Raw genomic sequence first — 23270 nt, forward strand, 5'->3', positions numbered from 1 at the left:
CTGTCTCCACAGAAAATTTAATGGGTACGGTGGTGAGTGGCTATAGTCCCAGCTACTTGGGAGACTGAGGTGGGAGGATCCCTTGAGCAGTGGCACAGTCTTGGCTCACTGTAACCTCTGTCTCTTGGGGTCGAGCGATTCTCCTGCCTCAGCCTCCCAAGTAGCTGGGACTGATTACAGGTGCATGCCACCATGGCCAACTAATTTTTGTATGTTTTGTAGAGACAGGGTTTTGCTATGTTGCTCAGGCTTGTCTCGAACTCCTAGCCTCAAGTGATCCGCCCGCCTCAGCCTCCAAAGTGCTGGGATTACAGGCGTGAGCCACCGTGCCTGACCTGAAATCTCTTAAGTGTGACATTTCAGTGTGGGAGGTGAGAGGAAACCAAATTCAGAGTCTTCTTGAACTGTGTCTCTTAAACTCAAAATGTTGGGCCAACATTTGTAAATAATTATAGTATATTGCTTTGGCATAATTGTTTAGATAATCTAAACAACGTTAATGGATTTCAAAACAAAAAGATGTATCAGTGTTATTTTTAAACCAAAGACCTCTTTTTTTTTTTTGTCTCCAGAGAAATGGACAGCATTAGTTTTTCTTGCCAAATCACCCATGTATTTGAGGCCCTGCCAAGGCCCTTATTCAATTTAAGGCAGAGATTCAAGGCCTCATTCTGACTCTCTTATTAACATGATTAAAATGACTGGATGAGAATTTTCCTCATAGAAGAAAGGGAAGTGCATCGCCTCCCCCATAATCACCTATGAATGATGAATGCAGATGTCAAGGTTTTGGATGTCGTATTTACTGATTACTTCTAAGTTATTGCAGTTGGTGGCTGTGGGGAAACCTGATTTAGCCCCCACTGCCAACTTAGGGGTAAAAGTAACAAAAACACCCTTTCTCAGTTTTGTTAGACTGTAAAGGAAGGAATAGGGTACCCATGCCTCTTTATTCTAAAAGCAAGTATCTGCCGTTTTTACAAGCATCAGAATTGCAAGTTGTGCCAGAAATTGGAGTCATTTTATGTCTATAATTTTGACTTTTGACTTGAAAAAACTATGCAATTGAATCAAAAGTGATCCCATTGTTGCAAAACAAATTCAGTAAGCAACTGAGTAATCAAAAGGAATCTCCTGTGATACTTTAAAATAATCTACAAGTATTTAAACTGCTACAGATTCCTTCATCCATTTGGAGTGAAACAGTTGAACGGAAGGCCGATCTAATTACCCCCCCACAAAATATCCTGAACCTCAGATACTTTGTTACACTGCATCGAGTTCATTCACCAGGAGAATACATAATAACTGTGTTCCAGAAATGCCAAGACTGGAAAAAGGAAACCATGCGGGGAGCCAGGTTTACATTTGTAAAGCTATAAAACCAGGGCAAATATTACCGATACTGTGCTTAGGGACATATCAAGATAAAAGGACACCTTTCTTCAGTTTTTACAGCCCAAAATACGTTAAGATAAATTTTCATCAATATCAACCAGGTACTTCAGTGCCAGTTTGCTGAAGCCCAAATAGAACCTGTAGCACACATTACTCTTTTGCTCATCAAGCTTTCCTGTTGGTCCTTCCCCCAAATAGTCACCTCAGAATGGAGTTTTGTGTCTTTTGAAGCCAGATGATTAAAGTTCTAGGGTATTTATTTTGGACCTTAAGGCATAGTAGCTTTTACCACTGCCTCTGTCCTCTTACTTCAAAGAAAATTCATATTTATTAAGCAGATGGTATGTGTTGGATGTTTTCCATGTGTCAGTTCACATTTCCCTCCCCAAAATGTGTGAGATAGGAATCATTGGTTCCAGCTTATAGGAGACTGAGAGGCAGACATGAGCTTATTGCTATTACAAGGTGGAGCCAGTCTTCAAACCCAGGTCTTTGAATTTCAAAGCCCACACATTACCATTAATTCTATCAGCCTCTGGTGTTAGGAAAGAAGTCTTCCAGGATATCACAGCAACATCAAGGGGACATTCCAAATGTTTAGCAACCCAGGTGACACACTGTGGAAGCCACCATTCCCATATGAAAGCAACTCCTTGGAGCACTGGTCAGTGGAGAGTGACTGTAGACTCAGGGGTCCTGATGGCACCAGTCATCTGGCCCCAGGGATACAGGGGCAAGGGCCTGCTACAGTGGGTAGTGGTGACAGTAGAAACACACAGGGACAGCTTGCAGAAATGCTCAGAGCAGAGGCCATTGTTCTTCAACCAGCTGGTTTGGAAGCCCTTAAATATTTTAACAACCAGTGATACCATACCATTTTGTTCTAAGAGTAATGACAAATGTACAAGAGCTGGGAATGGATCCTGGTCTCAACACGATAGAGCAACCAATGGATACTCATATGTAGACAGCGCCACTGGGCCAGCATGGAAGAGAAGTCTAACTTCAGCCTAGTCCCTGTCCACGGTCCTTCAGGCTGGCTCCTAAAAATGTCTGCATTTGCTATGATGTTTGGTTTGGCATTTGTTGGAAACCTGCTTTGTGTCAAGCATTGAAGGCTTCAGCTTCAAACTGCGTCTTCTGTGGTTTCAGGTTGAACTCCACACTCTGGCTCTTTGGGGGCATTTTCTGGTTATCTGGTTATCAGTGCTGGTTATCTGTTGGACCTGAATGCTTTTATTTTTGTCTGTCTGACTTTTCCATTCATATTATCTTATTTTGCTTGTTTTACATTATTTCTTATCAAAGTTAGAGATGTACATAGTTTAAAGAGTCAGATAATGTCGTAGGTTTCCTGAAATTCCTGAAATTCTGAAAAACAGCAGTTTCCTACCCAGGCCACCTTCATTTCATTTTCCATTCCCCAGAGGTAACCTCTTGATAACTTTTTTACCATTTTCTTGTGGCATTTACACCTCTTTCAGTTACCTGCTAATGCCTAAAAAACCATCCCGAAACCCTGTGGCTTAGAACAGCAGCTGGTTTTTTGCTCACGATTCTGCAATTCAGCCTGGACTGGACACGTGGCTGCCCTCAGGAGCCTGGAGAATCACTGGGGGTGGCCGGAATGGCTGAGCGCTCCCTGGCTGGTCTCACGTTTTCCCTGCTCTCATCCTCCAGTGATTCTCTCTCTCCAGGTGGCCTCTAGTTCAGCAGGGGAGGTGAACTTTTCACAGGGCCACTGGCTGCCAAGAGTGTAGTCAGAAGCCGAAAGGCCTCTCAGGCCGGGGCCCTGGAGCCACCCACTCCCACTTCTGCCACATTCCATGGGACAGAGCAGGTCATGGGGCCTGCCCAGATTCCAGGGGAAGGAAGTTGACTTGTGCATGGAGGGCTGGAAGGAATTGCTGGTGGTCCTTTATGACGATGATCTGCCATGACCCCCGTATCTCTCCGTGACATGCTTACGGTGCTCTTGCTTCATTTTTTTTTTTTTCATCTTAGGTATTATATACAGACTTCTTTTTATAGCAGAAGAGGGTTTTGTTCTCTTTCACCTTTTACCTTCCCCTAACAGCCCTCGCAGGTATCTCCTGTTCCTGTCCACCTTTCTAATACAGTTACAGCGTAATCTCAGATCCATATTCAGTGTTGATATTATTGTGACAATGTCAGTGCGATTCACAGCTGAGTCATATTTCTTGCATAGCTTTTTGTTTCCCCCCCCACGAAGTTAATAATCCTCTTGCTATTTTAGCTCCTCATATATACATCATTATTCATCTCCAAAGTCCCTTCTACTTTCCCAAATCTCTCCTCTGTGTGTTCAAACATATTAGGAATTCTTTCATTTCTATCTTCTCGAAGAAATCTTTTCTGGAGCATTCTGACCAGCTGAGGGTTAGAGTTAGGTTAGGATATATACACACAGACACACCCAGACATGCACACACTCAGACACATGCACACACACTGGGTTTGTTGCTTATTTTAGTGCAATGCATTCTCCAGTAACTCCCTGAGACAAGTGTGTGTGGGATGTACATTTTTGGGGACTCTGCTGGTCTGCAAAGGTCTTTATGTTACCCCCTCATTGAACTGAGAGCATTCTATATTGGAAATAATTTATCCTTAGAATTTCAAAAGCACTGCTGTATTTACTTTAGCTTCCAACTTTGCTGCTAAATGTGAAGCTGATCTTTTTTTCTTTGTAAAATTCTTATAAATGATCTGTTTTTTTTCTCTGTCTGGAAGCTTTTAGGCTTTTATTTTTGTCTTCAGTGTTCTTAAATTTTATGATAATGAGCCTTGGAGTGGCTGTCTTTCCTTTCTTTGTTCTAGGCAGTGATGGGCCCATTCATCCTGGAAACTCATGTCCTTCAATGCTGGGAAATGTGGTTCACTTACTCCTCCAGTGCTTCCCTCCCTCTGTTCTTTTTCCGGGAAACACCTGTTATATGAACATTGGACCCTCTAAATTGATTTTCTTTTTTTTTTTCTTTTTTTTGAAACAGAGTCTTGCTCTGTCGCCTAGGCTGGAGTGCAGTGACACAATCTCAGCTCATTGCAACCTCTGCCTCCCAGGTTCAAGCAATTCTCCGGCCTCAGTCTCCCGAGTAGCTGGTATTATAGGTGCACACCAGCACGCCCAGCAAATTTTTGTATTTTTAGTAGAGACGGGGTTTCGCCATGTTGGCCAGGCTGGTCTTGAACTCCTGACCTCAGGTGATCCGCCTGCCTTGACCTCCCAAAATGCTGGGATTATGGGCTGCAAAGTGATCCCAGTGAGCCACTGCACCTAGCCTCTAAATTGAGTTTCTAATTTTTCCTTATTTTTACTTTTTTCTATTTATATGCCTTTATTCTACTTTCTGTAATATTTTGACTCCATCTTCCAGCCCTTCCATTGAGATTTATTTCTGTGATCATATTTTTTAATTTCCAAAAGTTCTTTCTTTTTCTCTTTTTTGAAATGGAGTCACGCTCTGTCACCCAGTCTGGAGAGCAGTGGTGCTATCTCAGATCACTGCAACTTCCGCCTCCCAGGTTCAAGTGATTCTCCTGCCTCAGCCTCCCTAGTAGTTGGGATTACAGGTATGTATCACCATGCCTGGCTAATTTTTGTATTTTTAGTAGAGACGAGGTTTCACCATGTTGGCCAGGCTGGTCTCAAACTCATGACCTCAAGTGATCCACCTGCCTCTGCCTCCCAAAGTGCTGGGATTACAGGTGTCAGCCACCGTGCCCAGCCCTTTTTCTCTGGTGGTTGCTTTTTTATAGCATCCTGTTTTCCAGATATATTATTTTCTCTTATCTCTGTAAGTGTATTAATGGTATTTGTTTTTTTCTGAGGTATTAATTTTCCTGCATAATGTAGATTTCCTCTCAATTGCTTTATCTGATTTCTTTATTTTCGTCTTTGTCTTTTCATGTTAGAGGTTGTGTCAGTTGTCTGATGACCCTCAACTGTCTTATTTAAGAGCAGAACATTACACAGGTCAATTGGAAACTTTTGTACTGGTGGATTTTGTGAATTGTGACCATCACTCTAAGTTTACCTGGTTGGGCTGTTCCACTGGGAACCTCCTGGAATTAGAACCATTAGTTTATTTTTTTATTAGTTGGTCAAATTCCCCAGAGAAGAACCTTCTAATCTTTACCATGCGGGGGACTTTCTGGCTAAGTGGGAGAAGAGGACTCAGGGTCTGAGCATTCAGTTGGTAAACTTTCGCCTTTCCCCTGATTTCATTACAGTTCCTCTCATTTCCTGTTCCCGGTGTCCACTAGACAAGAGAACTTTTGTTTTAATGTTTCCAAGTAATAAACCTTGAATCTTCTGCTGTGGTTAGGGAGGGGCAGTCACACAGCTCTTTGGGTGGGCAGCTCTAACTCCTTCTCTTTTTTTCACATACTATACAAATCATCCACTTAACATGTACAATTCAATGTTTTTTTGTTATATTCACATATTTTTTATTCATCATTATAATCAATTTCAGAACAGTTTCACCACCCTAAAAAGAAACCTCTACCCATTAACAGTCACTCCTCAGTTCCCCTCAAAACCACCAGCCCTAGGCAAACATTAATTGCTTTCTGACTCTAGACTTTCCTAATGTAAACATTTCATATAAATTGAATCACACAATGTGTGTTTTTTTTTTTTGTGACTGGCCTCTTTTACTTAGCTTAATGTTTTTGAGGTTTATCTGTATTGTAGTATGCATCAGTGCTTCATTTTTTATTGCTGAATAATATTCCACTGTATAGACATACCACAGTTTATCCATTTATCAGTTAGTGAACATTTGGCTTGTCTCCCCCTTTTTTTTGCTATTATGAATAATGCTGCTACAAACATTCAGGTGCAGATTTTTGTATGGACATATGTTTTTATTTCTCGTAGGTATAAACCTAGGAGCAGAATTGCTGGATTGTATGGTAACTTTATATTTAACTTTTTGAGAAACAGCCAGACTGTTTTCCATGGTGGCTGCACCATTTTACATTCCCACCAACAGCATATGAGGGTTCTGATTTCTCCCTATCTTTGCCAACACTTGTTGTCTATCTTTTTGGTTATAGCCAACTGCTTCTTAAACTTATGTTCCAACAGTCCTCCTATTTTAGCCTCACCTTTATTCCCAAATTCCTAAGCCTGTTCAGGATTCTGCAATATCAATCATTGCCTCTTAGCTTTCCCGGCTGCTAGCACAGGCTTCAGTTTCATGAGTGTACGGGTCAGTCACCATCATGGTGTGGAACCCCTGAGTCCCACAGACCTGTGTCTTCCTCTTGATCTGGCCACTCATAAGCTGTGAGACCTTGGGTCAAATTAATGTAATTTCTCTGAGCCTTGGTTTTCTCATCTGTAAAACAGAAACATAATAAAATGCAGCCAGGTGTGGTGACTCACACCTGTAATCCCAGCACTTTGGGAGGCTGAGGCAGGCAGATCACTCGAGACCAGGAGTTTGAGGCCAGCCTGACCAACATGGCAAAACTCCATCTCTACTAAACATACAGAAATTAGGCAGGCATAGTAGCGCAGGTATGTAATCCCAGCTACTCTGAGGCTGAGGTGGGAGGATTGCTTGAACCTGGGAGGCAGAGGTTGCAGTGAGCTGAGATGGTTCCACTGCACTCCAGCCTGGATGACAGAGCAAGATTCTGTCTCAAAAAGAAAAGAAAAAGAAAGAAAGAAAGAAACATAGTAAAATGTGAAATAGCTGGCATACAGCAGGTACTAAGTATATTAGTCTCCTCTCTTCCGCAAACATGGTGAGTGTGCAAAAAGGGAAAGACTTTATCTTTTTCCTTTAGGAATTCATGAACTAGTGGGAAAGAGAGTGACATGTATAACTCTAATTTCCAACAACTACTGTTCAGTGCCTATCATGTGTCATAAATGTGTTAGTTGTTGAGGGTACAATGTGACGAGTTTCCTGTCTTTAAATGGCTTTCCATATGGAGGAGTCCGAACCAGAACTGGAATATAAGGCAGATAGAGTTAAGTGCTGTCACACTGATACAAGGGAGCATACAAGAATGAGAGGTAAATTCTGACTATAGTGCTAGTGCCCAACTTGGTCCACAGATTGACTGGAACATGTTAATGTGGATGACTCTCAGCTCTAAGCCAACAGAACCAAACTTCACTTGAACTCATGTTTCTCTGAAATAGCAAGGCGCAAAGAATAAATCAGCAGCCAAATTCTGTTCAACATTCTCTGTCATAAAATCTCTGGCCCCAATGTGGCTCTGTGCCTGTTACTGAGGAAAGTAGAAAAAGATAAATAAAAATCACATTTCAAAATAGGTGAGCAAAATATAACATAGCCTGTAGGATTAAAATGAAAATGCAAAAGTTCAGCTGTGGGAGCCAAGAAAATATGAGCCTAAGACAGAATAAATCTTAAACACTTTCTGTCATTTAATATGTTAAGGTTGCTTCTTCCCCGCAGACAGATGGCTGTCAGAAACAGGGATCAAGTTATGACCACTGCAGGACTTAGAGGTCTTAAATCTTAACCAAGTCTTTATTCATGTAGGAGTGTGGCAGTTGTGTGGCTATGACTGTCAGAGATAGACATTGGAAAGTATTAAGTTGCTAAAGAGACTGACCTCAGAAGAATCTCCTTATCTGAGTACATCACTTTTGCAGGCCCTGATACTGTAAAGACAATCTGGGATACAACACATTGAGCTTGGGTCTATATGGTGTGAGGAAAAGGTTTTGAGAACAGAATATAGCATTGCACATTGTATCAGGCTATTTGTCTTCATGAAAACCTGCCTGTCAGCCCTTGTGGGCCCTAGCATAGCCTTCTGCTCTCTGGCATGTTTTAGTCAATGGGAACACTGACTACTCATTCTCTTTCCCGTGGCTATTGTTGCATGATGTAAATCATCTCCACAACCACAAGCCCCACCAGCTTTACCCTCTTCCTCTTCCTCAAGTCCCTAAACACCCAACTGTTCTATTGGCCTGAATCCACTGTTTGCTAACTGAGCAGCTGGGAACATCTGGGAGTGGGCCTGGGGGTGGAACACCTAAGCGAGTAAACTGTGCACCAAGCTTTTTCTGCCCTGAATCCACCCAACTCTTAAGGGTAGCAAAAGAGGATTCTAAAGTTAACTTTTGAAAACATTGACTAAAACAAAGTTAACCATTTTTTTTCTTCTCTTTGCACATCTCACAGTCTCTGGTAGTTCCAAAACCATTATGACTTTCCAAGAAAGGGATGTAATATGCAGTGTTTTCCAATCTCTATCCTCCCCCGCCAAAAAAACAAAAACATTGAGAGAGACTGATTTAAGCCACTTCTGTATAATTGCAGTCAGAAGTAATGTGTGGTAACTTAAACTTGTACCCCTCATGTCTCTTGTGATTTTCTCTCTAATTTTAGAATTGGATGAGATAGAGACTATTTTATTCTTTTAGTGGCTGTTACAAGAATCCCTAATCCTTTTCGGATGAGGGTTAAGATGAGAAGCAGGGAACCCACCCTGTGCTTTATGATGGGTGGCCTGTGAGGCCTTTGTTTTCTTGAACTCCTCATGGGTTTGGACATGTTAATTTGGAGGTAGAAGCAGGACACAGCTAAATTGCTTTAATAACAAAAATATGTGAAATTTGAAGTTCCCAGGGAAATTTCAGGAAGGAGAGAGAAGTCAGTCAGACTAAATGCTGCGTGGGAAAAAGATTAGAGAGGGAAAAGAAAACAAACAAACAAACAAGCTAATGGTAGCCCTGCTGAAATGAAGCTTTTGGGGGAGAATAGACATGTCTAATGGGAAATTTGAAGCTGTTTGCTATCAAGGGTGCAGCATGAACCTCCCCTCTTGTTTCCACTGTGACATCTTCAATGATGTTTCTGTGGCCCACAGTGCCTGAGTGTGAGTGGATTCTGCTGCAGAGGTGGCACAGTGGTGGAAAGGATAGAGCTGGCCAAGGGCACGGATGTCTGGGTACCATTGATGCTGATATTCATGTCTCATCAACTCCGCTAGGCTGTAAGTATGTGTTTATTGAATGAATGAAAAAACAAACGAATGGATATCTAAGCAGACGCAGCAGGTCAGGGTTTCTCTTAAACGGAGAATAGACTAGGCTGCAGCCATTAACACGACAGATTACCACATCAAGCATTAATAGGACAGATTAGTAAGTAAAGCAGGAACAGAGCATGGGCTTGATGTGTGTTTGTGGAGGTAGCCAATCACTGAATCAGAGAAAAAGATGCTGTTCTCTTGGTTGTAGGCAAGTTCTTCCATGCAGAAAGAATTAAAGCTTAAATCCCTGCCATAAGAAAACCACTTTGAATATAAATACCTGGCCTTCTAGATTCCAAACCAAGATCTCTTCCCTTTCTGCAGAATAAGGAGACAATGGTGAAATACAAAGATATCACACCTCTCTGTTTTCTGTTAGAAATAACCACTGTCTCACATGTGATTTTTTTTTTTTTTTTTTTTTTTTTTTTTGAGACGGAGTCCCACACTCTGTCGCTCAGGCTGGAGTGTAGTTGGCGCAATCTTGGCTCACTGCAAACTCCACCTCCTGGATTCAAGTGATTCTGCCTCAGCCTCCCAAGTAGCGGGGATTACAGGCACCTGCCACCACGCGCGGCTAATTTTTATATTTTTAGTAGAGATGGGGTTTCGCCATGTTGGCCAGGCTGGCCTCAAACTCCTGACCTCAGGTAATCCACCCGCCTCAACCTCCTAAAGTGCTGGGATTACAGACATGAGCCACCACGCTACAGCATCACATGTAATTTTATAAATACATTGTAACAAACAAGTATTCTGAGCTTCACCACATTGTGTTTATAGATAGCATACATCTTGGGTTCTCCATAACATTTCAAGGTTCAGATATAGCTAGATCATGTCTCTTTTGGGGATTGAAAAAGACTATCACAGAGGCTTCATTTCCCCTATATGCCTCTCTTTCTTGAAAGCCAAGATTGGGTGGGCATGGTAGCTCACATCTGTAGTCCCAGCACTTTGGGAGGCCGAGGCGGGCGGATCACCTGAGGTCAGGAGTTCGAGACCAGCCTGCCCAACATGGTGAAACCCCATCTCTACTAAAAATACAAAGAATTAGCTGGGCGTGGTAGTGGGCGCCTGTAATCCCAGTTACTTGGGAGGCTGAGGCAGGAGAATCGCTTGAACCCAGGAGGCGGAGGTTGCAGTGAGCCAAGATCACACCACTGCACTCCAGCCTGGGCGACAAGAACAAAATTCTATCTCAAAAAACAAAAGAAAGTCAAGATAAGGGACCATGACTTACTCATCTCTGAAGCCACAGCCTGGCAGTCTCTGCCATGATGAGTGCTAACAACATGCCTTTGAGCTGAGTTGCCTGTGAGAGAAAGCTGTGTGCTGGGGCAGTAATGGACCCAGTCAGACAGGGTCCCCTAGAAAGGCCTGGCTTTGGCACCTCTTACTTGTCATCAAAAAGTGTTGGCCAGGCACAGTGGCTCATGCCTGTAATCCCAGCACTTTGGGAGGCTGAGGTGGGTGGATCACCTAAGGTCAGGAGTTTGAGACCAGCCTGACCAGTATGGTGAAACCTCATTTCTACTGAAATTACAAAAATTAACGGAGTGTAGTGGCGGTTGCCTGTAATCCCAGCCTCAGAAGGCTGAGGCAGGAGAATCACTTGAACCCAGGAGGTGGAGGTTGCAGTGAGCCAAGATCGCGCCACTGCACTTCAGCCTGAGCAACAGAGCGATATTCCATCTCAAAAAAAAAAAAAAAAAAAAAAAAAAAAAAAAAAGTGTCCCTCCTGGACAGTAGACACTGGGGCCTACTTGTGGATGAAGGGTGAGAGGAGGATGAGGATTGAAAAACTACATGTCGGGTACTGTGCTCACTACCTGGGTGATGAAAGAATCTGTCCACCAAACCCCCACAACCCACAGTTTACCCATGTAACAGACATGCACAGGTACCCCCTGAACCTAAAATAAAATTTGGAAAGAAAAAAAAAGTGTCCTTTAGTTGTGCAATTAATATGAAATTGTGTCTGCACAGTGCTTGCCCTTCCTAGACCTTTACCTGGCAGAACTGTAAATGAGCAGTTCTTTAGAGATGTAATAAGGAATCTCATGTCTACTTTAGGAACGAGATTTTAGGTCTTTTGGTAGAAAGGTTGGGTGATAAAACATCTCTTTCTCTCTTTTTTTTTTTGGAGGTGTAGTTTCATTCTTGTTGCCCAGGCTGGAGTTCAATGGCATGATCTTAGCTCACTGCAACCTCAGCCTCCCAGGTGCAAGCGATTCTCCTACCTCAGCTTTTCAAGTAGCTGGGATTACAGGCATGTGCTACCACATCTGGCTAATTTTGTATTTTTAGTAGAGATGGGGTTTCACCATGTTGGCCAGGCTGGGCTCGAACTCCTGACCTCAGGTGATCTGCCCACCTTGGCCTACCAAAGTCCTGGGATTACAGCCGTGAGCCACTGCGCCCGGCCGACATCTCTCTTCTTTCCATGGTGGGTCTGCATTTAGGAATTTCCACAGTAAGGCTGCCTTTTGAAATGCATTTACTGCAAAACCATCGGTTGGTCCCAGTTACCCGTCGGAAGGAGGGTGGGAAGGGTTTGGTTGTCATTGCAGGAGTTATGTTGGCTCCTGAGAGGCAACAGTTAGTGAAGGAGATGACCCCAGAGCCCAGACATTTAAAAACAGGGGCTTTAGGGTGAGTTGCCTAAAGATAACTTAACCCCTTTGGCGGTCGATTATTTCTGTGAGCAGAAAAAGTTTCTGTTCACAGGAAGCATGATGACAACAGTAAATTCATGCACACATGTGAGGAAGATATCAGAGAGAAACATTGAATTAATGTAGCGTGACAGGGAGTGGCCAGGTGGTCCGGAAAGGCATCTCGAAGGGTCGCACTTTAGCTAAGACCTGAATTCGAAGGAGTCACGTTAGGAACAGAGGAAGTGCATCCCAAGCAGCAGGAGCAGCCAGTGTGGAGGCCCCTGCCGTCTCTTCCAGAAAGCCTGGTGTGATCCACGAGCAGAAGGAAAGCTGCTGTGACAAGCAGAGGCGATGAAGCAGGTCGAATCCTGCCCCACCCTCTGCTTCTGTGCCCCTTGCCAGGATTAACATTGTGTCTCTTCTTCTCTCACAGACGACTTCGCAGAGGAGGAGGAGGTGCAATCCTTCGGTTACAAGCGGTTTGGTGAGTCCTAACAAACCTGTGTTCCTTCTCAGTGGTCAACCTGGGATGCAGCCACGAACCCTCAGAGACCATTGGCAGGCCACTGGCAGGCCCTTCATGCACATGGGTGTTTGTGGCTCTGAAGTCCAATTTTGGTTGGAAAGTGAGTGTCTGTGTCCCAGGGGGAGGGTTTCTCACAATTCTGAGGGGCCATGGGACAGGAGCTGCACCCAGGCATGGGGAAGTGATGGGATGTTTATGGGTCTGCTGAATATGAAAGAGACAGCCTACTAGACAAAGTGTAGTGGGAAAGGCAAATCTGTGACAACAGCAAAATACCTGAAATTTTTCAATTTTGTTATTCAGAAAACGTCTTTGCTCAGGCCTTACATTCCTAACCCAGTGTTCATGGATGAGTGAGAGGGAGACTTCTTCCAAGAATCTGCCTGGACACAGGTGCTCTGTGGCAGGCTGGGGAATGGCCCCCAAAGGTGACAGCACCCTGAATCCTGAAACCTGAATGTTACCTTATGTGGCACAAAGGACTTTGTAGGTGTGATTAAGTTGAAGAGCTTGAGATGGGGAGATGATCCTGGGTTACCTGGGTGGGCCCTGAAAGCCATCACAAGGGTCCTAGTAAGAGAGAGGCAGAGGGAGATGTGACTGCAGAGAGAAGGTGATGTGAGGATGGAAGCAGAGATTTTTGTTATGTTCTCTGGTCAAGGAATATAGGTGGCCATTAGAAGCTAAAAATGCAAGGGCATTAATGGATTCTTCCTTCAGAGCCTCAGGAGGGAGAGCTGTATACTTCCCATATTTATATTTCAGCTGACTGAAGGTGATTTTAGGCCGCTGGCCCCCAGAACTGTAAGAGGAGAAATCTGTGTTTAAGCCAGCACGTTCGTGGTAACCTTTTACAGCAGCCGCAGGAAACTCATACACGCCCTCTGCCTCCCAGGCTGCTGCACCTGGTGCTCTTCTTTGCTTTGACCTTGCTTCTCTTTGACCTTGAAATGCCAGTGGTCATTGCAGAGTTTCAAAGGCAGCTCCAGGGATTGGAGGATTTTCCCAACAGCTTGTTTCTGTGCTTGGCCAGAGGAAATGGAGAAGGATAGAGGAGAAAAGAGTGTGTGTGAGTGAGTGTGTGTGTGTGTTTCTGTGTGTGTGTGTGAGAGAGAGAGAGTATGAAAATGAATGAATCTACTTCCTGTTGCTTAAAAAAAGTCCTGGCTGGACTTTGATTAGAATGAACAACCCCCAGCTGCTCTGCCTCCCGCGTTGCTTTAGCATTTTTCCTTCTGGACACACACGTCTGCATTACTTTCTGGGAAAACATACGACTTTAAAATAGGAATGCAGTGGCACCAAGCTCATCTCTCCTGCGTTGGTTCCCTGGCAGAGCGGCCTGCATGCAGCCCCGTCGCCCCTCCTCCGTGCTCCTGTTCCCCATCTACACGATTCCATGTTTCTGCGATGGGACCATGGCCCTGTGTTCTTTCCCGGGGGGGACACACTGAAGGCAGCAGTAGGAGTGAAGATGAAACCAAGAATTATAAAGGAGAACAAACAAAAAAAACACAGAAAGATAGGAATCAAGAGGAAAACCAAACTTGTCAAAATAAGGCAAAATAAATGTGGAGATGCCTACATGTTTTGGCAATCAGTAGAAATATGAAGAACCAAGAGAGAAAGTCTCTTTGGAAAGGGTGACCTCGAGAGAAAATTTTTTATAAATTTCTCAGCCATATTACCAGTTGGATGGGTGGGGATTTGGTGAAAAACACACAAAAAAGTACATTGCTGACAGGTTTTAATTTATGGTGGTTAAGTTATGCATGGGAGTTGCAACGGATGACTCACAGGAGACATGATAACCACTTGCAAATATTAGAGAGCACAGAGGCTGGAAGAGAGTGATGCCAAGCGGTACAAATAGAAGAGAAGGACGAAATTAAAATGGGAAACCTTGGAATAGTCTATGAAAGAGACATTCCTGATGCTGAGAATTCTTGGGTTCAGTCTCTAGGCAAGGCGATGGATATCCAGCAAAGGGCCAGAGTAGATCTTTGCAGATGGAAGAGTCTTTGAGATGTTTTTTGTGTTTTATTTTATTATTTTAGTTTTGAGACAGAGTCTTGCTCTGTCATTCAGGCTAGAGCGCAGTGGTGCAATCGTAGCTCACTGTAACCTTGAATTCCTGGGCTCAAGCAATCCTCCTGCCTCAGCCTCCCAAAATGCTGAGATTACAGGCGTGGGCCACTGCACCCAACTTAGATGATTTAACTCTCCGTTTGTTTTCACCTATAAGGGAGCTGAGGCCCAGATAGATTAAGTCCTTGCTGAAGCAAGTTAGTTGGAGCTGGGGTTAGAAGATTCTGGATCTTCTAACTCTCAGGATAATGTCGTTTGGGGGAAGGGCTCAGCAGTGAAGTGAAGTGGAGGTGATCTTTCAACTTCTGTGTTGTGGAGGGGGACCCTGCAGCTCTGGAACCCTAAAGTGGACTGGACACCCAATCTAGTTCCACTGGGGAGGCCTCATCATGGTTATAGGGCTAGGACTCTGATTCTTTAGAAGGTAAATGAGTTTTCAATTCCTAAGAAGTGGCCAATTGAATCCAGCAGGACCCAAGAACGCATTTCTTCAGGCATGGTTAAACTTTAACCATTGAAGGAAGACCAAGTCCCTTCCATGCAGCAGGTTGATAGTAAGGTGGTAAGTGGAAGGTGTCCAGAGACATGTCAACCCTCTAGGGCCTGCCGCTAATCACTCCTGTGTCTTGAAACCAGCTACTTAAACTCGGTGGGTCTCAGATGCTGCCTCTGCCCAACCAGCAGGGGGACACCTGCCAAGGTAGGTGAGTCTACCTCACAGGGCTTTGGTGAGGTTAAGAGAGATGTCAGATGGACAAGTGCTTTGAAGGTACAACACTATAAAAACACAAGACTGTATTATCACTCTCCTGAGATTTGGGGCTATTAGCACTCTCTCAATGTTTTGGTACAGCCACTGCAGAATATCAAAGTGTGACAGACCTGAAAACTTACTCCTGAAGAAATGTAAAGGTGTGATTTTCTTCTAAAGACGGTAACGTTGTAGCCTTTTATAGTTGCAAAAATAGACTGGATGACATAGAGGGTTTAGTTATTGTTTAATTTTAGGTATATATTGCTTATGCAAGTATGATAAACACAACCTGAATTTAGACTACAGAAGAGCCCGAGGTCAGTTATTCACAGGGCAAAGGAGCCATTGTTTTAGCAAATCACTACTGGGTGGGCCTGTTTCTGAAGTTATTCATATAGAGAGTTATTATTCAGAGGTGTTTGCTACATAAAGTCAAGGCTGTTTACATACTAATATTGTGCTTTTTCAAATTTAGCATATTATTACAGTAAAGAGCAAAATGCACGATCTTCTCCAGTGATCTAGCATGGTATTGTATTTGGTGCAGTCACCCCTTGTTTACTCAGGGATTCATTATTGCATTTTAGTCTCAACCAGGTCTTCTGTTTTTCTTCAGTCTTTCCATATACCAAGCTTGTTCAGCCCCATTCCCAAAGTTCTGGGCAGGTGTCTAAAGAGGAGATGGAGTTTGATCTGATGGTTTTGTCACTTCTTTGCTCCTCTGACAAAAGCATCAATGAGGGGAGACTTTGAAGGGTTAATTAAGTGAGCATTTTCAAGCTTTAATCAGGCTTTGAGGGTCAGCGTTTCTTGGCCTCAGTATGCAGAGCTAATTGGGACGTAACTATAGTTACAATTTGGCAGAGTTCATTTTCTGGGACATGAGGCACCAGTATATTTTTATTTTCCATAGATATGATATATACTACCACGAAAGTGATATTTTTCTATTTATTTCCCAGTTACCTGTTTCATTAAAAGCATCACACATGGCTCTAGAATCCTTTATTGTTATGCTTAGCAGAAAGGGAAAGAGAGGCAGCACCACCCGCATGGCCTGGGCCCTCCCTCTGGAGCCTGCATTCTCCCTTTCTGCACTGGGGGGGGGGGGGGCGGCGCTAGACTGACTTTGTTTCATTGATTGGTCGCAATGGGTTCTCTTCTGTTATTTTTGGAATCTGATCCGGTATGATAATAGACGTCCAAAGTTAGGATGATGGAGGAGCAAGAGATACATGGTTCAGCCTGTGAAAATCACGGGTGGAGTTAAGGGTTTCCAGTGAGCAACTGTGGGCAGCTGGGAACATTTGTTGTTTGTATTTGACAAACAAAGCTTTGACAGAATTGCTTCTTTGGGGCTCAGGCATAGGAATTATTAATAGCTATGAGAGTAAAAGATCTGAAAAATGGCAAACTGTGAAACAGTAACAAAAAAGTAAAAGGAAGCATTCTCTATGGAGTAGATTCAAGTTTTTTTTTTTTTTTTTTTGGTAAAAACTAAGTGGGAGAGTTCTAAGGGGATTGCTGAAAAATTATTTAGGGGTTACAGTCCAAAACGGGGTATCAGATGTCTTTTCCTTTGAGATCAGTAAGTGTGTTCTTCGAAGCATGTCCTTGAATAGTTTTGTTTATCCACAACTTCACAGGTCTCTCTATAGCTATAGCTTCAAACAAGCCAGGCTTTAACTTTCCCCTTTCTTTCCTCAAAAAATAGTTGCAGATTAGCAAGTATATTTTTAACAGTTTGGCCCACACGGTGCCGAGCATGTTGAAGCAGCCTAAGAAATCTGTGTTGAAGAGAACCCAGCCCTGCCCCTCAGTGCCCCTGCCTCATGCCTTACCATCACTGTCCCCTCCTTCCAAACCCAGCCTCCAAAGAGATAAACACATGGAACTTCAAATTCATGGCTCTAGTTAAATTATTGAGCTGTTTCTTGCCGAGAGGTTTAGAGAAACTAATGTCTAAAAGCATAGAGGACTACTGAGGCTTCTGAAAAATCACAGCACGGATATGCTTAACCATATAGCCAGAAAGGAAGGTTCTTTCTGAGGCACATGGCGAGTGTCTGCTTTTAATGCCAAGAGATTGAAAGAGTTTACCAAGAGGATGCCAAACTCTTTTTGGGAAGCTGCTCAAGATAAACACTTGGATGCCTCTACTTGTTGCTGGGCTTGTACGGAGCAGGCTGCCTGTCTCCCCTCTCCTGGGACTCTTCCTGGAAGCCTGGCTTCATCTTCTAATTTGGACAAGGCGTTGATTTGAAGCCATCTATCTCCGACAGCAAGGAGGGCTCCAGGCATCCCTCTCACCGCAGCCCTGCAGAAAGCTGACCCATTCCCTGATGGGAATGCCAGGAATTTCCATCATTTCCTGTGGGGAACGACTGAGTAAGCACAGTGAGAGGCTGTCCTTCCAGAGGCACCTTTTCCAAACATTTCTAAGTGAGGCACAGGACTGACACTGGGAGGAAGGTGAAGGGCAAGGGAACAGTGGAACTCGGTGCTCCTGGTGGGGTTTCTTTGAAATGTCCAAAACCATTTGCATCAAGTTAAGGGGAGAGTTTCATTTATGTGGTTTTACAAATCCTAATGGAGTTGGTATTTCTGATTTTATTTATTTATTTATTTATTTATTTTTTTGAGACGGAGTTTCGCTCTTGTTGCCCAGGCTGGAGTGCAGTGGCGTGATCTCGGCTCACTGCAACCTCCGCCTCCCGGGTTCAAGTGATTCTCCTGCCTCAGCCTCCTGAGTAGCTGGGACTACAGGCGCCGCCACCAAGCCCAGCTAACTTTTTTGTATTTTTAGTAGAGACGGGGTTTTATCCTGTTGGCCAGGCTGGTCTTGAACTCCTGACCTTGGGTGATCCGCCTGCCTTGGCCTCCAAAAGTGCAGGGATTACAGGCGTAGCCACCATGCCTGGCCTCTGATTTAATAAGAATTTGGTGTCAAAATGGCATGTGAGGAACTCAGTGCAAAAGAGATTCTCAGGCTGACAGAGCTGGAAGGGGAGTCACAGAGTAGCTCTTTATCTGGCCCCTGTATCCTCTGCTTCCAGGCAGGCAGGTGGGGCTCCTAAACGCCGAGAAAGGGAGTTCCTTGGCTGTCACTGCTTTTTATATAAACTGAGGAGGTTTCATAATCTTTATCACCATACATGATAACCACAGGCTCCTTTGGCAACACCATGCACCTAGGTTTCCCTTCTTCCTGCCAAGAGGACTTCTCACTGGTTAGGTCAGACCCTCCTTGCCTTGTCTTTCCTGCCCATCAGTAAAAAAAAGGTTCAACACCATATTCCATGTGATTATGATCTGTTTTAAACCATGTGAAGAGAAAGTCGTGTGAAAGAAACCATTAAACGCTCCTTCGTGGATATCTGTTATGTGCCAGGTGATTTCCCACCCATTAGTTCACTGAATTCCCCCAGAAACCCTTTGAGGTGGGAATTATATGTGGTTTACAGGTGAGAGCCAAAGCTCCCAAGGTTGGTGGCATGGCCAATGTTGGAGTTAAGCCTGATTTCAGGCCTCAGTGTTCTTTCTGCTCTACTTGTGACTGGGAAGCTCACAGACATGGCCATACTCAAGCATCCCAAAATTTTTAATGGAAAAACAAGTCATCATAAATGATCCTGGACTAAATCAGCAGCTGTTGATATGGTCTTATATTTCACAGTTTCATAATATGTGTCATATTGAACACTGGAGCCCTGAATTTTCCACCATTTAAAGTACAACTCCTCCCCACTCTCTCTGGTTTTCATTCACTTATGAATCCTGGTAGGGCTGTGGGAAGGAGAAGGGTGGAATAATTTGTTTTTCCAACAATTGGGTTGAAACTGAATGTGGTTTGTTTTTATTTTTGGAAAAGTTAAAGAAAAAAAAAATCTACTCAGCTCTGTTTTGGTTAAGACAGCATGAAGACATTTAGGTTGTTTCCAGTGTTTGTTGTTGAGGGGTAGAGTGGGAAAGAGTTTCCCTTTTGGTAGCAACTGCAAGCAACTTAAGACAGACAGACTCTGAAACGTTCCTTAAAAGATATGAGTTGAGGCCGGGCGCTGTGGCTTACGCCTGTAATCCCAGCACTTTGGGAGGCCGAGGCGGGTGGATCACCTGAGGTCAGGGGTTCGAGATTAGCCTGACCAATGTGGAGAAACCCTGTCTCTACTAAAAATACAGAATTAGCTGAGCGCTGTGGCACGCGCCTGTAATCCCAGCTACTCGGGGAGGCTGAGGCAGGAGAATCACTTGAACCTGGGAGGCGGAGGTTGCAGTGAGCTGAGATCACACCACTGAACTCCAGCCTGGGCAACAGAGTGAAACTCCGTTTCAAAAAAATAAAAAAAAGAGATTTGAGCTGGAGATTTGAGCTGTTCATTTGGAGGCCCCTCAGGAAGAGGAAAGCTGTCCTTGGGCCATGGATTTTGAGAAAAAACTACGGTCCTCTGCAAAGTTGTGAACTAGAGTGGTTCTTTTTCTCTCTCACTTTCTCCCTGGTGCCCTTTGTGTTCAGTCTACACTGTGGGGTTGCGGGGGAGGTGGTGCCCAGGAAGCAAGTCTTTAGAGTCAGACAGTCCTGATTCACATAATGGTTTTGTCTTTTACTAGCTAAGCCTCATTTTGTGTATCTGTGAAATGGGTATGACAAGTATATAGTGTGTATTCTTTGGAGGATTGATATTTTATTATTGATATTATATATATTGATATTATAAAACCATAATATATATGGGGGCCAGGTATACAGTAGGTCTGCACTAAATTGTGGCTATTATTAAACTGCTGACTGCTCCCACCCCTCCCACTCTGCTCTTTCCTCTCTCCCAGGTGCCCCAGGTCTCCCCTTGTGAAGCCCAGCAGTCCTCATTCTCTCTGATCCTTCTCACCTTATTCCCTCCCTCCCTCAAAATCTTACTGCCCTCCCTCCTATATTCTGTGCCCTGCAGCAGCCTAGTAATTTGTTCAGGGAATTCCAAAGGAGTCTATTTTCTTTTCTTCTGTTGTTTTCCTTCTTCTTCTTCTTTTTTTTTTTTTTTGTCACAGGGCCTCACTCTGTCACCCAGGCTGGAGTGCAGTGGTGCCATCACTGCAGCCTTGACTTCTGGGCTTAGGCGATTCTCTCACCTCAGCCTCCCAAGTAGCTGGGACCACAAGCACATGCTACCACTCTAGGCCAATTTTTAAAAAAATTTTTTTTTGTAGAGATGGGGGTCTCATTATGTTTCCTAAGCTGGTTTCAAACTCCTGGCCTCAAATGACCACCGTGGCCCCAGACTCCTAAAGTGCTGGGATTGCAGATGTGAGGCACCACGCCTGACCAGGAGTCTGTTTTCTTGAAGGACATTTTAAAAAGTGGAAAGGGTTGGTGGCCATCAGTAAAGAATAATACTTTTAAGGAAGGTAGCATACTGAGGGGTTGGAGCAGCTTCCATGGAGAGCTGACCTGTCATCGTGGCTAAGAGAATGTATGCTGGAGCCAGACTGCCTGGGTTCAGTTTCCAGCTTTGCCAGTTACGAGTGAGTAGCCTTGGGCGACTTAGCCTCTCAGTGCCTGAGCGTCCTCCTCTAGAATACAGGGATAACTATTGTCTGCCTGTAGGGTTCTTGTGAGAACTAAATGAGTTAATACTCAGAGTAGTGCCTTGCGCCTAGAATATGTACATAATCCATACAAGATGGATGTAATGTATGTGTTATGAAAAGTAGCACAAATGGTCACAAGGTGGCTACAGTGGGTCCAGGCTTTGTTTCAGTGCCTTTTTTTTAGAGGCAAAGCAGCTTTCCCAGGGGCCTTCTGTCTACTTTCCCTGTCATCTCGTTGACCAACATTGAGTCGCAAGTCCTTTTCGAAATTAGTTATGTACAAAGGGAATGGGCTGTCTCTGGTTGGCTTGGACTAATTATTTGGGGAGGAATGGTTGGTGAGGAATTAAGCACTTCAGCCACTATTATTACTTGTAACAATAATATCTATAATATATAATGTAATATCATTATATTTCAAATGTAATACTAAGTTATACAAAATTATTAAAAAGCAACATAATTTATATTATTATTTATATAATCTGATATACTATTATTTATAATTTGTTTCACTTTTAAAATTATTTTATATAAACTTTAAAAATTCGGTTTATTCATAAAATAATTACGTTTACTTCCTAATTGTAACTTTGCTATAAATGAAGCTACAAGGTGCTGTTCTAGTTTTTGACAGTTTATAAAAAGAGAAGACATCAAAAACAAGACATCAGCATAATAGAGAAGTGAATGAATGAACAAAAGTCATTTTGTTTTCTGGCTCAGTATTCTCTATAGTCTTAAGCAGATTTTGAAGAAAAAAAATTTAGAAGAGGAACTAAAAAAAAAAAAAAGAAAAAAAAATGAGAAAGTTCCAAATCTTAGTGAATACAGCTCTTGCCACATGAAACATTGTGAAATTGGTCTCCTGGTCTGAGTCATCACTATAAACGCTTTCTGCTTCTTCCGATATTTTATTTTTATTCTTTTATAGGTTTTTGAATACTGACATTTGACCCTGATTGACACATGCTCCTCTTTTTATACACTCTGGTAGTTGTATTTTTTTATAAGTGTGAATATTTCCATGCACAGATCAATTTCTTTCACATGTTGCAGAAGGTGGAGGAATTTAGACTTGTCAGGAAAACAAGAGAATCAAACTCAGAAGTCTGCAAAGGTTCTGGCAGAAATCCAGACTGCATTCTTATTCCCAAGGCCTGAAGATGCCCTATAATCTCTAATATTTGAAATAACCTTTCTAACATGTCGTTCTCATTCTGTGAAACAGGAAAATATAAAAGTAAAATTATTGCTGACATGTAAGATCTCAAACCTTCAACCTAAGATCAATATTTCCACAGCAGTTTAAATATGTAAGAAATAACTATATTCTTCCCCTTGTTAAAAGCATCTGGATGTTTAGTTCGTTGTTTTAGAGACAAGGTCTTAATCTGTCACTCAAGCTAGAGTTCAGTGGCATGATCATAGCTCACTGCAGCCTTGAACTCCTGGACTCAGGTGATTCTCCCACCTCAGCCTCCTGAGTAGCTAGGAATACAGGCGTATATCACCATGCCTGGTTAATTAAAAAAAAAATTTTTTTTTAATTACATTGCCCAGGCTGGTCTTAAATTCCTGGCCTATGGGGTGGTGGCTCACACCTGTAATGCCAGCACTTTGGGAGGCCAAAGGGAGTGCATCACTTGAGGTCAGGAGTTTGAGACCACCCTGGCCAACATGGTGAAACCCCATCTCTATTAAGAAGAAAAAAAAATTAGCCGGGCATGGTTGTGGGCCCCTGTCATCCCAGCTGCTTGGGAGGCTGAGGCAGGAGAATTGCTTGAACCTGGGAGACGGAGGTTGCGGTGAACCAAGATTGCACCACTGCACTCCAGCCTGGGAGACAGAGCGAGACTCCGTCTCAAAAAAAAAAAAAAAAAAGATAAAAAAATTTCCTGGCCTCAAGTGATCCACCTACCTTGGCCTTCCAAAGTGTTGGGATTACTGGTATAAGCCATTGCACCCTGCCTGATAAAAAATATCAAGATATAATGATTGTCCCACCTCATGGTTTACATAGAAGTCTTATGATTGAATTGCTTTTGGAAATAATTGAGGGGAAATATGAATACTTATAATTCTGATACACATTCACCAGATGCCTTCCATATGCCATGAACTGTGGTACAAAGATGGATAAAACAAAATTCCCACTTGATCATTTTATTTGCCAACATCAACACTTATTAATTCATCTTGTTTC

At 43.3% G+C, this 23270-nt stretch overlaps 1 protein-coding gene across 2 annotated transcripts in view; it reads left to right on the plus strand.

Annotated features, from left to right (window-relative positions):
• COLEC12 (collectin subfamily member 12) overlaps positions 1 to 23270 on the plus strand; it is a 181581-nt gene that overhangs the window by 7514 nt on the left and 150797 nt on the right. For both annotated transcript variants that reach the window (XM_055368612.2, XM_019013961.4), the window contains exon 2: positions 12547 to 12597. In XM_055368612.2, coding sequence (XP_055224587.1) covers positions 12547 to 12597 — 51 coding nt within the window. The remainder of the gene's footprint in view (positions 1 to 12546; positions 12598 to 23270) is intronic.

This window comes from Gorilla gorilla, chromosome 17, assembly GCF_029281585.2.
Source record: "Gorilla gorilla gorilla isolate KB3781 chromosome 17, NHGRI_mGorGor1-v2.1_pri, whole genome shotgun sequence".
Lineage (NCBI taxonomy): Eukaryota > Metazoa > Chordata > Mammalia > Primates > Hominidae > Gorilla > Gorilla gorilla.